General features: G+C 44.7%; 1 protein-coding gene across 1 annotated transcript in view; it reads left to right on the top strand.

Moving 5' to 3' along the window:
- The window catches only part of LOC117561198 (C-C chemokine receptor type 8-like), a 31,612-nt gene extending 21,419 nt beyond the window's left edge, over window positions 1-10,193 (top strand). Inside the window, exon 3 of the mRNA XM_034238498.1 lies at window positions 9,895-10,193. Coding sequence (XP_034094389.1) covers window positions 9,895-10,193 — 299 coding nt within the window. The remainder of the gene's footprint in view (window positions 1-9,894) is intronic.
- Window positions 10,194-14,179: the final 3,986 nt, after the last annotated feature.

Genomic DNA, 14,179 nt, shown 5'->3' with positions numbered 1-14,179 from the left:
TCCCAATTTCCCCTCCTAACAGTCCTCTATCCTTCAAAACATTACCTATACATTTGTCACGACCTGCCATCTTGAAGGATATCCCAATTCCTTAAATGCGCTCTGAGGAGTTGAGGATATTGGAGGTTTTCAGAGGAGAGGGGAGCGAGGTCACACAAGTTCAGCCTAAATAGAAGAGTTATGTATAAATGCTCCATACCCAGCTCCACAGCTGGTCAAATACAAACATGCTAAGTGAGGACAATCACATACTTCACAAATGTCAATGCAAACAAAGTATTATTTCTGCAATTTAATTCATTCGTTAAACTGAATATTACTTTGTTCAATAAACATAGTCCTGTGCTGCCATTTTAAAATAAAACATTGAACTGATGAGTAAAAGAGATGTTTTCATTATTTTAGTAAGGGAAATTAAGATGCAAATAAGGTAATAGGATGAAACGCCGGGCTACGTATTGTAACCCTTGTTATATTAACACAGGCGGAGCCCTCTACTGGACTCTATGGGTACTACCCTCTATGCAAGCATTCATCTACTGAGATTTCTATAGACGTAGCCGCCCTTGGGGTTGGCCTACCTGAATGCGCGCAAATCTCACCGTATAAAAGGAGGCCTCGCCTCCTGACTATCATCCTAAACCTCTCTTCAGCGAGCGGAATAGGACAGACAGTGCCCTGAGTAGAGGGCTCCGCCTGTGTTAATATAACAAGGTTTACAATACGTAACCCGGCATTATATCTCTCACAGGCTCCGCCCTCTACTGGACTCTATGGGTACAGTGGGTGGAGCCCTGATGTATACACGCACTGTCGTCCAACAACATCATTCCACCCTACTGCCCTGACCGGCTTTTCTGGTCAGCAGCTGCTGCCCCCACATTCTCCTTTAACCCGGTTGTGACCATGGAGAAGTCTCGGCTGCGCTGACAGAGCAAACTCGGCTGCGCTTACCTCGCAGAAAGTGTGCTCAAAAAACAGTGCTGGGGCCCCCCCCCCTCCGCCCATAGGCAGATGGGGAGAATCCCCAGCCCTGTATGGCTCACTGTGCACCTACCTCCCTGAGTCCCATCAAAGCATGCCCAACACTCAAACACTGACCCCGTGCAGAATGTGTGTGGACTAAACTGTGGAGGGCTACCCCCCTCCAGCCCTGTAAGGGCCCCGTGCACTACGTCACCCCGCGACCCTCCAGGGGACCGGAGAAAACGTAAGCGCATTGACGCCGGGGAGGGGGTCAGATGCCTACTGACCCACAGCCCCCACCCTCCTCACCAGTCCTGTGTTGCCCCAGCAAGCACAGACGAGGAGAAAGAGCCAGACATGTCCAAGAGATAAACTTTATGAAGGGGCCTGGCGTTGACTAAAACGCCGCTGTGCATATATCCTCCACACTCACACACCGTTGAATAAGACCGTTGACACAGCTACAGCCTGTGTGGAGCGCGCATGAATCCCCGTGGGGCAGGCACTCCCCGCCTTTCCGTAGGCATGTGCAATGCACTCACAGAGCCAGCCTGCCAGGCATTTCTTGGACAGAGCTGTCCCGATCACCCCACCCCGCCCCCGACGCACACAAACAGCTGTTCGGTGCGTCTAAGGGCAGCCGTGCGCTCCACATACCATGCTAGCGCACGCACCGGGCAGAGGAGGTGCAGTTTAGCTTCCCTGGCCCCACCATGGGGGGAAGACTAAAACCCCCTAACTGAATAGTCCTCGACCTGAATGCACTCCTTAGGCTCTTGTGCACAAAGGAGTACATTCTCGCCTCACTCTCCCCAGGAGAGGGAGAATGAGACGCAACGGTGGAAAGGCGTATAGCAGCTTCCTTGACCATGGCTCGTGTGCAAACGCGTCCACCCCCAAGGGCGGGTCGTCACTCAGGGCCATGGAGAACCACAGGGCACAGTGGCTGTTGCGCCGGCTGGCGAACAGATCCACTTCCGCTCTCCCGAACTGTGCCCAGATCTGCTTCACCACCTCCGGGTGAAGCGCCAATTCGCCTGGCAGGGGGCCGCCCCTCGACATGAGGTCGACCCCCTGTTCTCCAGTCCCGGGATATGGAGCGCTCTCAGAGATAACACCACCTCTGAAGCCCACAACCACAGCCTCTCCGCTGTGGCCAACAAAGCGGCGGAGCGGACTCCGCCCTGCCTGTTGATATAAGCCACTGTGGTGTGTTGCTCCTGACCATTACATGTCTCCCTTGAATTAGGGGCATGAAATGCTGGAGGACTAACACTACCGCCCGTAGCTCTAGGAACTTGCTGTGTCGTGTCTCTGTTAGAGACCAGCGCCCCCCTATAGCCCTCTTCAGGCAGGTCCCTCCCCATGTTGTTCTGGATGCGTCCGTGAACACTGTGATGTAGGAGGTTACCCCCCCAGTGGAGACCCCCTCTGGAGGTGACCGGGGGACCCCCAGAACCGGAGGTTGCCCTCCACTGAGGGGGGGATGGTCACTGGCCGCCGTTTGTGCCTCTTGGGATCCAAACGCAGGCTGGAGAACCACCTCTGCAGGCGGCGCATATGCAGTAACCCCAGCGGGACCACAATATGAGCAGCCACCATGAGACTCAAAGTCTGCATGACAGTTAAAGCTATCCCTGTCGCCCCCTGTCGCAGCCTGTGAACCGCCCGGAGAAGGGACGCACTTCTTCTCTCTGACAGGGTGGCGCATAGCGTTTTTGCACCAGAGCCTGAATCTCTGCTGAGAGGAAACCCATCTCCTCCTGGGAAGACAGATTTACCTCTTGCATGCAGTAGCATGGCGTGGGGAAACAATTAGGGGAAGCCAATAATACGTCCTTTCTTTTGGGTCGGGGGTGTGGTGGTCAATGTAATAACGTAACCAGATGAGTGATTACAGCACCCGGTATCATTTTACACACATTTGTATCATACAGATGCAGGACTTGCACACACCTGTTATCTGTCCGCACCCACTCTCCAACCGAAACTCTAATAAGCATTCATTCACAAACTAAATCAGGAGACCTTTAATGTTTTACGTCCGATTTGCTCCTTTGTTCCTCACTGTAGACAGCTCCAGTTTGGGCATTGGCATTGGCCTGTCATCGGATTTTATTTGTTGTTGCTGCTGTAGCGGAAGTTTAGTACAATTATTTTTGATTAAATACTCCAGATCTCCACCCTCCATAATTGCACTTGCTTCAGTTGCTTGCTACTTTCTAACGGCTGTGAGAGTGATGCAGTTACGCTATCTATCTTCTATCGATTAGAGTTATGATTCAAAAATTATAAAAGTAGGGTAGACATGTGGATATTATCCGACTGAACAAAACGTGCATTTATCTAACCGGTTCGTTTTCCACAGACCTTATTTCGAGCTATTTTCCAAAATCCTATGGAGAAATCCCATTGCTTTTTTGTAGAGGGAAACTGAGCGCAGCTTACTTCCGGGTTTTAGGACTCGTCACTGCAACACTAAGTTGATGTGATTTGATTGGATTGTGAGGCAAGGGAAGCCTGACTAATCACAGGTTGGCAGGGGCATCACGTGGGCCATCTGATTGGTCAATCCCTCCATTTTTTTCACCAAGGGAAGCCAATTTCGGCTGGCCTCTCTCGCAACAGAGAGTGCAATCTACTGTTTCACCATAACATGTAGAGGGCGTTGTTTCACTATTTGTAAAATACTCAATGAGACTGGGGAGAGACGGGCCGGCAGCAACACACAACAAAGAATTTCCGAAACTAAACGAAGTGTTTTTATTTATTTATTAAAATTATAAAATCCGAAAAAACAGAGGAAGCCTGGTTTCCCTTGGCCTGCAGGAGAAAACGCCACTGCCATGCCATGCCTTTGCATAGAGGTGGGATGCTGCAAAACCGTGTGAATAACCCTGTTTCAGCGTCCTGTCCATCCACTTTGTTAACACACAGCTGAGTTTCCATTCCCCATAACATTGTGTTAGAGGACAAGCTCCCAGCTGTGGGGCCCCGGCTATGAAGCTGTGATGCTATCTGGTGACCCGTTCCGCCGCAAAACCCCCCGTGAAGGGAAGTTTTGCCCATGGAGGGTTGACACAGAAAGGGCCGATTTTTTACCGAGGTCCCTGATGCACCGCCGCTAGCTCTTGTGTGAGCGCTTGCTCCACCATAATGCAGCCCTTACCACTACGGTAAACTGCATTAACTGGAGTCTTTGCTCTAGGCGTAGTGTGTTCTCTGACAGTAATACGCCGGCCATAATGTCCCTGTACCCGCATAGCACTTTCCCTTTAGATAGCACTCCCTGCGGTTCCTCCCTCTCATCTGCACATGCCCACTAGCCACCTCCTTTACAAGGAGCTACAGCTGGGGCAGCGAATGGGGAATGTCAGCGCCATATAGAAGAGTTACGACAGCGGAGGACCAAAATGCTTGATCGTCACATGGTTCAGGGAGAATCAATAGTTCCCCGGAAGTTCGTGGTGGGACATTTGAATGCATGATTACCGGAGATAGAACTACGATTTGTGGTAATAAGTAGTGAATAAAGGTTTTGATTTGCAATATTTATACAACATATTGATGTATATGTAGTTACATCAATATTTGAAAAAGTTACATTTGCTAATATTTGAGGATTAAGATAAAATAAGAAGTACTTTATTGATACCAATTGGGAAATGTTTGCTTTGCAGCAGCAAAAGACTAAGGCATTGCACATAAGACAGTTAAAAGTCTAGAATTAAACAATCGAAAATGTAACATCTCAAATAGAAATAAAATAGCAGAAAATATACATAGTGTGAACAGCTATCTTACCTGTTAGCATATACATACAATGTTGCCTTGGTTAAAGAGCCTGTTGCTGTTGTTTATTGCTTTGAATAGTTTAAAAACAAATATTATCTTCTTAAACTTGAGGCAGGAGCATCACTCCTAATGTTTGATATATTTAGAGGGAGGGAAGGAAGTTTCAAAATTCAGATTAGATTAATTTCTACAATTTCTTTAATTCATGGTGGTTTTCAGTAATCCCCTGGTAATTGAGGACATAAGTAATCTAAATGAGTAATGTCTTTATGACTTTCAGAAAGGACAGGAGACCGATAGGTGCCTATCAATGATTGTCAACTGACAGTAAATACATGGAATTCAATAAACATTGAATAGCATGCATGCAGTTTGTCTGTGCATTTTCCTCTGTGTTGTCCTGGCATATAGTCTCCCCCCATGGTTTGCTGTGCTGCCTGGGGATGCTCCAATCGCTCAGAGAAAGGAGTACAAATGTAAGGTTTCCCCACTGACACAGAGAGGAGGAAATAATGTCTGGCTCAAGTCAGCAGGGAGCAATTTAACGATCACAAAAGACAACAACAGCAACAACATATGGTGAGGTAATCATGTTTTTCACAAAACAAAGACCACACCATTGCTTAACGTCTGTTTAATAAAAATAAGGAACAGGGAGAGGCTTGCAAAGCTCTGGGAGTTGAGACTCAGGTACAGGGTGAGGGTCTCATTGCAGGTCTTCAGGCTCCATTGAATCCCCCTGGGGTTCTTGTGCTGAAAGAGGGAGACAGGAGAAAGGGTTTGATACATCTAGCAACCTATAGGATGGGAAATTGGCTGACCTATTTTAAAACGTACCATGTGTTTTCACTCTCACTTAAGTCCCTCTCCCTTTGCCATCAATCCAAAATCAGCTGAGCTGCACATAATACAGACAGGTAATAATCAACAGAATCACAAAGACATATGACTCTGCTAAAACACTCACCCATAAGTAGTGCTGCGTACCTGACTGACATTCAGGTTCAGGTCCGGACTCAAGTCCAGAGGTTCAGGTTCAGGTCCGGACTTATAAGTCCGGACCTGAACCTGGCTTGTGTCAAGTTGTGTGAGTAACTAAAGTGAACTTATTGTGAGCTAATGATCATAATCAACTCAATTCAAACTCGTCAGGTTTTATTGCGCTCCCTTCCAACTTGTGTCTACATTTCTACAGTACAAATGTAAAAAAATAACTTTTTGCCACTAAGTCTTACAAATGACTTATGACAGCAACTACAGTGAACTACTACAAAGTTCAAACATTTATTTCATTTACCAAACTAAAAGTAACCAAACAGTTCCTGAGCTGACTGAGCCTAAATCCCTAAAACGTTGCTGAAAGGTAGAGTAGACTATAGGCCTACGCATTACACTGTTACACACCTACTATACAGTATACACTGTAGTGACTGTACAGTCAGAGTGTACTGTACTGTCTGTACACCATGTATTTTCTACAACTCTACATGTGTACATTATACAGTACATACTACATACATAGTGATGTACATACATACTGTTAGAAATTAAAATCAATGTTGATATGGCGTAATTTTGAATTAAATACACTATTTAATTTAAATCAGTTTTATTCTGAAAAAACCGGAAGTTCACACTATTAACTTAATACTTTTATTCTGAAAATTATTCACTTCCGGTTAGCATTAGCATGTGGCGAAATGCTACGTTTTCAAACCGTGAATCGAAGGTGAAATGACATGTGATGTTGTACACTGAGCACACTGGGATTAGCACTCATTGATTGACGCTGAAGAACGTTTATCAGGGAATGTTTAAATAACCACAGACACCAGAATATACGTAAGTGCTAGTTGTTTTGCGAGTCCAAGTACCGGTTCCCGACATTCCGGTTTTAAACCGGACTTGAACCGAAACTTTTTACAAGTCCAGTACCGGTTCGGCGTACCGGTACGCAGCACTACCCACAAGTTATGTTTTTGTTTACTGTTTAGAAGTCTCAAATATGCACTCTAAATCCATATCAATAGCGATGTATCACAAACATAGCTCTCTTCCTTATTATTGTGTAACGTTAAATATATTATACTAGCAAGATGGATATCTTCATTTCACCACCATCCACCCACTACAATCACACGCCCCAATGTTATATTTAACTAATATGTAACTCCCTCCACCCCGGATAAAAGCACGTTAAGAAGCCCCTTTTCTCTAATTCCACAACGTTAGAGGAAATACAATTAGGAGAACGGATTAATAGGCTGTTCGTGGGTTAACGTGTGTTGCTAACTTTATCCGGTATCCTAGCCTAATCTGTTATCTGTAAACGTTAAATTACATTACATGTCACTTGTTAGACGCTTTTATCCAAAGCGACTTCCATACTCAATACTGTGGGCAATCCCCACAGGAGCAATTTGGGGTGAAGTGTCTTGCCCCAGGGACACAAACGACATGCTGACTGCAGTGGGGTTCGAACCTGTGACCCCCTGATTCCAACACCAAGGCTCTATCCACTGCGCCCACAACGCCTCCTTCCTTAAATATACTGATTGAAGGGATAATCCACTAACATCCTTTAATACACATGTGTAGTTAATTTGATTCAGATGTTCTGATAATATCCGCAATATAAATATTTAAACATCTTCTTAAATGTCAGGTCTTTGGCAGGAAAAACATTTTTAATCAATGATTTTATCACTGAGCACAATCTCGATTTTATGTTTTTAACAGAAACTTGGATTGAACAAAATAACAGTGCAGCTGTTCTTATCGAATCAACCCCTCCCAACTTTAGTTTTATGAGTCAGGAAAGAATGCATTGGAGTGGAGTGGAGTTGCTATTCTGTTCAATGATTCCCTTCAATGCAGGAAGACATCTTATCGGAACTTTGCTTCTTTTGAATATGTGGCCCTTCAGCTGAAATGCTCCTCTCGAGCTCTGTTCCTAAATATCTATAGACCACCCAAATACTGTGCAAGCTTTTTTGATGATTTTACTGAACTGCTGTCTATAGTGTGTATTGACTTTGACCGTCTAGTCATTGTTGGTGATTTTAACATCCGTGTTGACAACCCCCAGGACAGAGGGGCAAAATAACTGTTTTGTGTTCTTGATAGCTATGGACTGTCAACAGTCCATAGCTATTTTTTAAAGATGTTTTGCCTTGCATGGCCTCAGATCTACTTCATATAGTAAACAAATCTCTTCACTCAGGTATTTTTCCACAGGCCCTGAAAACTGCAGTCATTAAACCGCTCTTAAAAAAGAATAATCTAGATGCTTCAGTAATGAACAATTACAGGCCCATATCAAACCTCCCATTTCTAGGTAAAATCATTGAAAAAGTTGTTTTTCAACAGTTGAGTAATTTATTGCATTGAAATAGCTGTTTGGATGTGTTCCAGTCAGGCTTTCGTCCAAACCACAGCACTGAGACTGCTCTTGTAAAGGTCTTTAAATGACATCCACTTAACACAGACAGTGGCAGAACTTCAGTGTTAGTATTATTAGATCTCAGTGCTGCGTTTGACACTGTTGACCACAGCATATTACTAGACCGACTGGAAAACTGGGTGGGACTTTCGGAAACAGTTCTAAATTGGTTTGAATCCTATTTAAAGGAAAGAAACAACTTTTTTTCTATAGGTAAATACACATCTGAGTTGACAAATATGACATGTGGGGTTCCTCAAGGCTCCATCTTGGGACCTCTTCTCTTTAACATCTACATGCTACCACTGGCTCAGATAATGAAAAACAACAAAATAAGTTACCATAGCTATGCAGATGACACACAAATTGACGTAACAATTTCACCAGGAGACTATGCTCCAATTCAAACACTGAGTAAGTGCATTGAACAAATCAATGACTGGATGTGTCAGAACTTTCTCCAATTAAACAAAGATAAAACTGAGGTAATGGTTTTTGGAGCCAAGTCAGAACGTATAAAAGTTAGCGCTGAGCTTCAGTCTGCAATGTTCAAAACAACAGATAGAGCCAGAAATCTAGGTGTAGTCATGGACTCTGACCTGAGTTTCAACAGTCACATTAAAACAGTTACTAAATCAGCCTACTATCACCTAAAGAATATATCTAGGATTAAAAGACTAATGTCACAGCAGGATTTGGAAAAACTTGTCCATGCTTTTATCTTCAGTAGACTCGACTACTGCAATGGTGTCTTCACAGGTCTCACTAAAAAATCTATTAGAAAGCTGCAGCTAATTCAGAACGCTGCTGCTCGAGTCCTCACTAACACTAAGAAAGTGGATCACATCACTCCTGTTCTGAAGTCTTTACACTGGCTTCCTGTGTGTCAAATAATATATTTCAAAATAGTGCTGCTGGTTTATAAAGCACTGAATGGTTTAGGCCCAAAATACATTTCTGACCTCCTGCTAAATTATGAACCACCAGATCTCTCAGGTCTTCAGGGACTGGTCAGCTTTCTGTCCCCAGAGTCAGAACTAAACATGGTAAAGCAGCGTTCAGTTATTATGCTCCAAATATCTGGAACAAACTCCCAGAAACCTGCAGGTCCGCTGCAACTCTGACTACTTTTAAATCCAGGCTGAAGACTTTTCTTTTTGTCGCTGCTTTTAATTGAACTATTCATATCTTAGACTGCACTGTAACTTTTATCCATGTACTTTTTCTTTTAATGTTTAATTGAACTATTCATATCTTAGATTGCACTGTAACTTTTATCCATGTATTTTTTCTTTTAATGTTTTTAATTTATTAGCTTTTCTTTTTAATGACTGATTTTAAATGCCATTTTCTTAATGTCTTTCATTTTTTGTAAAGCACTTTGAATTGCCTTGTGTTGAAAAGTGCTATATAAATAAACTTGCCTTGCCTTGCCTTGCCTTGCCTTACCTTCAAAAGTCCAGTTAGCTTGCCGCTAACTTCCGGGGAACTATTGAGAGGCTCCACGATCCGCCATTGCTGTAAAAAACTGGTCCATTGGAGTGAACGGAGATGTCGTAACTCTTCTATTATATGGCTCTGGGGAATGTGTATGGTTAAAATTGTTTGTAAGTGTAGCATTTGTGGAAACAAAAGACACTTAGAGATCAACCTCATTCTTATTAGAAAACGTAGTGATCTGTGCATTATAGCCTACAGGGAGGAGGCGGGATTCGCCCTCTCGTCCCGGGCGGAGAGATTTTCTCCCCCCGCCAGTCAGATCCGTGAGGACGGAGCACCACACCCGGCCGCTCTCGGCTGGGCAGCCCGCCCCCGTGAGTGCTGGCACGCCGGTTCCACGGGATGGGCCGAAGAGGTGGAGGGCGCCGCGGGCACGGGATCTCCGTGCCGGCACCTCTCCCTTCGTCTCACCGTTGCGCTACGCTCCCTCGTCTGCAGGAAGCCTGTAGAGGAGCGCGCTGCGGTGCTTGAGGACTGTTCTCTCTACTGAGGTCCCTGAACGCACCGCGGCCACTCTTCCGAGGGCCACGCGCCCACGTATTAACGCTGTATTTCCCATTCAATGGTGAAATGCATTAATCGGAGCTATTATACCAGGCAAGGTGTGTTTTCTGACAGCACGCCGGCAATAGCGTCTCTTGAACCCGCACAGTGCTTTGACAGCACTCGGTTTATTTCCATTCACGTGCACACGCCCACCTGCTGGCTCCCTATACTGGGGTTTACAGCAGGGGCGGGGAGTGTAGGACAGTGTTTCCTCCTCTGGGGATGGGCAAGAATCAGCCACGCTGCGATTACTCCTTATCCCGTGAGCAAGGAAATCGATCCAAAGATCCCTTCCGTAAACACGGGGCTCCCAGGAGATCAACACGGTCCTCTTTGGAATGTGCCATGCGGTGTGATATCCCAGGGACATCACACGGCAGGCAGCAGCGGCGGCCTGTGATGAAGTAGGGGCGACCCTATATCATGTGAAGCCACCGAGCACCGGTCCCCGGGGGAACCGGGCATGGGGCAAGGCCCGTGGACCAAGCTACTTAGTCGGCCTTGCGGCCCAATAATCGCTCTGACCTGGTGAGGCGGGGGCATCTCTAGCAATGAGCGAGTAGCCCACAAACTCGCCGCCATGATCATCATCCAGGGAGAGTACAGCCCTGGGCGGTGGACTAACATGGACGTCGGACCCGGAAAGAATGGCGAATGTGAATGGCACCACCTCGGCCATATCCTGGTCCCCCAAACACTCGAAGCAAAGGTGGTGGGGATCGGCGCCCGCTATTTAAGCCAGGGCATAAAGGACAGGCCCGGGTCTCTAGCAGTGACTCCCTGGAGGTATGATAACTCTTTCTTCTTCTTTCAAATGTCTTATCTCTGCTTCAGTTGTTGCCCGCTCGCTGAAGAGAAAGGGATGATAGTCAGGAGGCGAGGCCTCCTTTTATACGGTGAGATGCGCGCGCATTCAGGTAGGCCCGCCCCAAGGCCGACTACGTCTATAGAAATCTCAGTATGTGAATGCTTGCATAGAGGGTAGTACCCATAGAGTCCAGTAGAGGGCGGAGCCTGTGAGAGATATAACCAGTTGGAGTTGAAATTGGCTAGAATAGTTTATAAACTGTAAGACTAATGACGTAACAATGACGAGCAGGCAACAGATTTAATCACCGTGGTTGGCAGGAGTTGCAACGGATACAAATAGTTCTAAAAATATTAGACTATGAATATTGTCTATAAGATAGAACTCACATAGATCTACAAATAACGTAAGCTGGACATGGTTTTAAAATTAAAATAAATAAACAAGTCATGCATTTATAAAACAGTAATCCGCAAAAAAAAACAAGGAAAAGTGACTGTCAAGGTGAAAATAAGGGCAAGTAGGCTAAGCCATCTCAACTGGTGGCCAAACATGAACATTTTTATTCTAATTTTGCATACAAATACATTATTTAGTAGTTCACAGCTCATTGGATCTGATGTTACATCGCATTAATGTCATGTTGTCCAGTCCCCATTGGACAGCTCAGGTTGATGTTTTGAGGGCGCAATATGATGGAAATAGATGAGGTCGAAACAAAGCATGCACCGAGCCAAACACACAAACTGATTGCACACGTTCTCACACACTTACCTTTGTGCTCAGTTCCATAAAAAGCATCCTCTCCATGGGATTCAGCTGATGATTCATTAATTCCCAGACATCACTGCTGTACAAGTACCACCACATGATTTTGACACTAACCTGTTAATCTGGCCCACAGGTCCACTCCACAGAATGAGCTGCATTCTTCATCATCATGTAGATAAATCCCCAACTCAACTGCTGAACAGAGAACAACATGACGAAGGGCAAGAATTGAAAGGAAAATGAATAACCCAATATAACTATTTATAAGTTAGACGAACATGTATATCTAATTTGAACACGGACATTGTTATTATACCTACATAGTCGTTGGTCCATTCAGGTGTACATATCCTAATCTGGGGGAGGGAGCAGAAGAAAAATAAGCAACCTTCACTGTAATGGTTTCAGTCCCTTGTAAACATTCTCAGTAACACTATAATATGATATGTAGATGCATCCTTTAAAACAGTGGTTCTCAACTGGTCAGGCCTCGGGACCCACTTTTTCCTTTGTCAATAAATCGCGACCCGAAATTTGAACCACACAAATCTATTCAACAAAAAACCGTGCTGTAATATATACGTTTTTCAGCATACAATATTAATTAAAGTGAAGTACTTTTTAGAAATACTAAAATATAAACTACGCATTCTGGTACACTCTGAGAAGAAAATAAATAAATCTATTACTACCCGACATATTAATAATATTGTATGCCATTGTTTGTTTTTCACTTTGTTCTGACAGCTGAACTTGCTGCTCCACACAGAGAGAAGAGCAAAGAGGAGAGAGTCTGTGTGACTTACTTTAAATTGTGGGTAAGGGTAGATGGCTCCCATTGTTCTGTGACCTGTCAATCATCAAACTGGGGGTCATATTTCATTAGGTGTTCATTTAGTGGGAATGCTGTTAACAGCATTCCAACTATCTGTTATTCTAAGCACGAAAAGTTTATTATTATTCCGCCGGTATTATTCCACCGGTATTTTGCCGCGCTTCTCCTCCCGCATTGAACATCGCAGAAACTTTGTTCAAACATCAAAACGTTCAGCTCAGTCGGGAATCGATGGCTATTACTTTTCTCATTCATAACTTTCATAATTCCAGAGATACATCCCATAATTCATCAAATGTTTAACATTGAAGTCAATGGAGGAAATCTTCAGACTTCAACAAATCTTCATGTGACTTCAACTGCTAACTGTTCATTCATACTTTCATTCAGAAACCTCATTCCAACTTTAAAATGTTACACATCTTTCTGACATTATTCGTGTAAAACAACTTTTAAATCTGATTCTTACTTCTAGAGATATTAAACATTGTTCAGACCTTGTTATAGAGGTTTTCCTCAGATTTTAAACATTATTGCGTGATGTCACAGCTAGAGGGTAGAAAATCATAACATTTGCCATCAGATTTTTTTTTTAAACTATAGGTTACTTACGTAACCCCAGTTCTCAGAGTAACATGAAGTGAGATGTCTCACTATGGGATGCGCCTCAACGCGTATGCAAACAGAAGCATCAATCTCATTACGCCAATCCTGATTGGCTGGTGATCTTGACGTCTACGTCAGGGAATCCACCCACCATTTAAGTAGCTTGCGCTACGTCGCAGCGTCATTCAAAATAAGCACCTCTTCTCGCTTCGCCTTAGCAAGAAGGGCCGTCTGGTGAGACATCTCACTTCATGTTACTCTGAGAACTGGGGTTACATAAGTAACCTATAGTTCTCATTCATAACACTCCGTTCGATGTCTCACTATGGGATATTGAAACTCCCGTATTGCTAGACATGCTTATCTCGAAAATCACCAAAACAACCAGAACTTAACAGGTAGAACCCTGTCTCAACACGGGGCCCAGCACTGCGCGGGCCACACTTGGAGCAGAGACATCTAGCCTGTAAAAGAGGACAAAAGTGAGCGGTGAGGACCAGCTCGCTGCTGCACAAATGTGCAGGGAGGGTTAGCCCAGGATACAAAGAGTTGGTCATTGCATCAAAACTCTTTTGTCCTGTCCATATAGGTGCGTAAAGCACGGACTGGGCACAGCAAATTCGGGCCGCTATTCCTCAGAGGAACACAGTGGTGGAGGAAATGCCTCAATGTCAATGGGGGTACATGAGCCAACCACCTTAGGTACAAAGGCAGGGTTGGGCTTCAGCAACACTCTCGTTTGCCCCGGGGCAAACTGAGTGCATGAAGGATGTACAGAGAGCGCATGACTGACATGACATGACATGACTGACTCGCTTGGCAGATGCCAGAGCCAGTAACAACACTGTCTTCAGTGACAGGTGTTTCATGTCAGCTTCTTCCAGGGGTTCAAATGGAGGTCGAGTGAGCC

The sequence above is a fragment of the Gymnodraco acuticeps genome, unplaced genomic scaffold (assembly GCF_902827175.1).
Source record: "Gymnodraco acuticeps unplaced genomic scaffold, fGymAcu1.1, whole genome shotgun sequence".
Classification (NCBI taxonomy): Eukaryota; Metazoa; Chordata; class Actinopteri; order Perciformes; family Bathydraconidae; genus Gymnodraco; species Gymnodraco acuticeps.
Note: the sequence above shows the minus strand (reverse complement) of the source record. Positions and strands in the feature narration are given on the sequence as shown.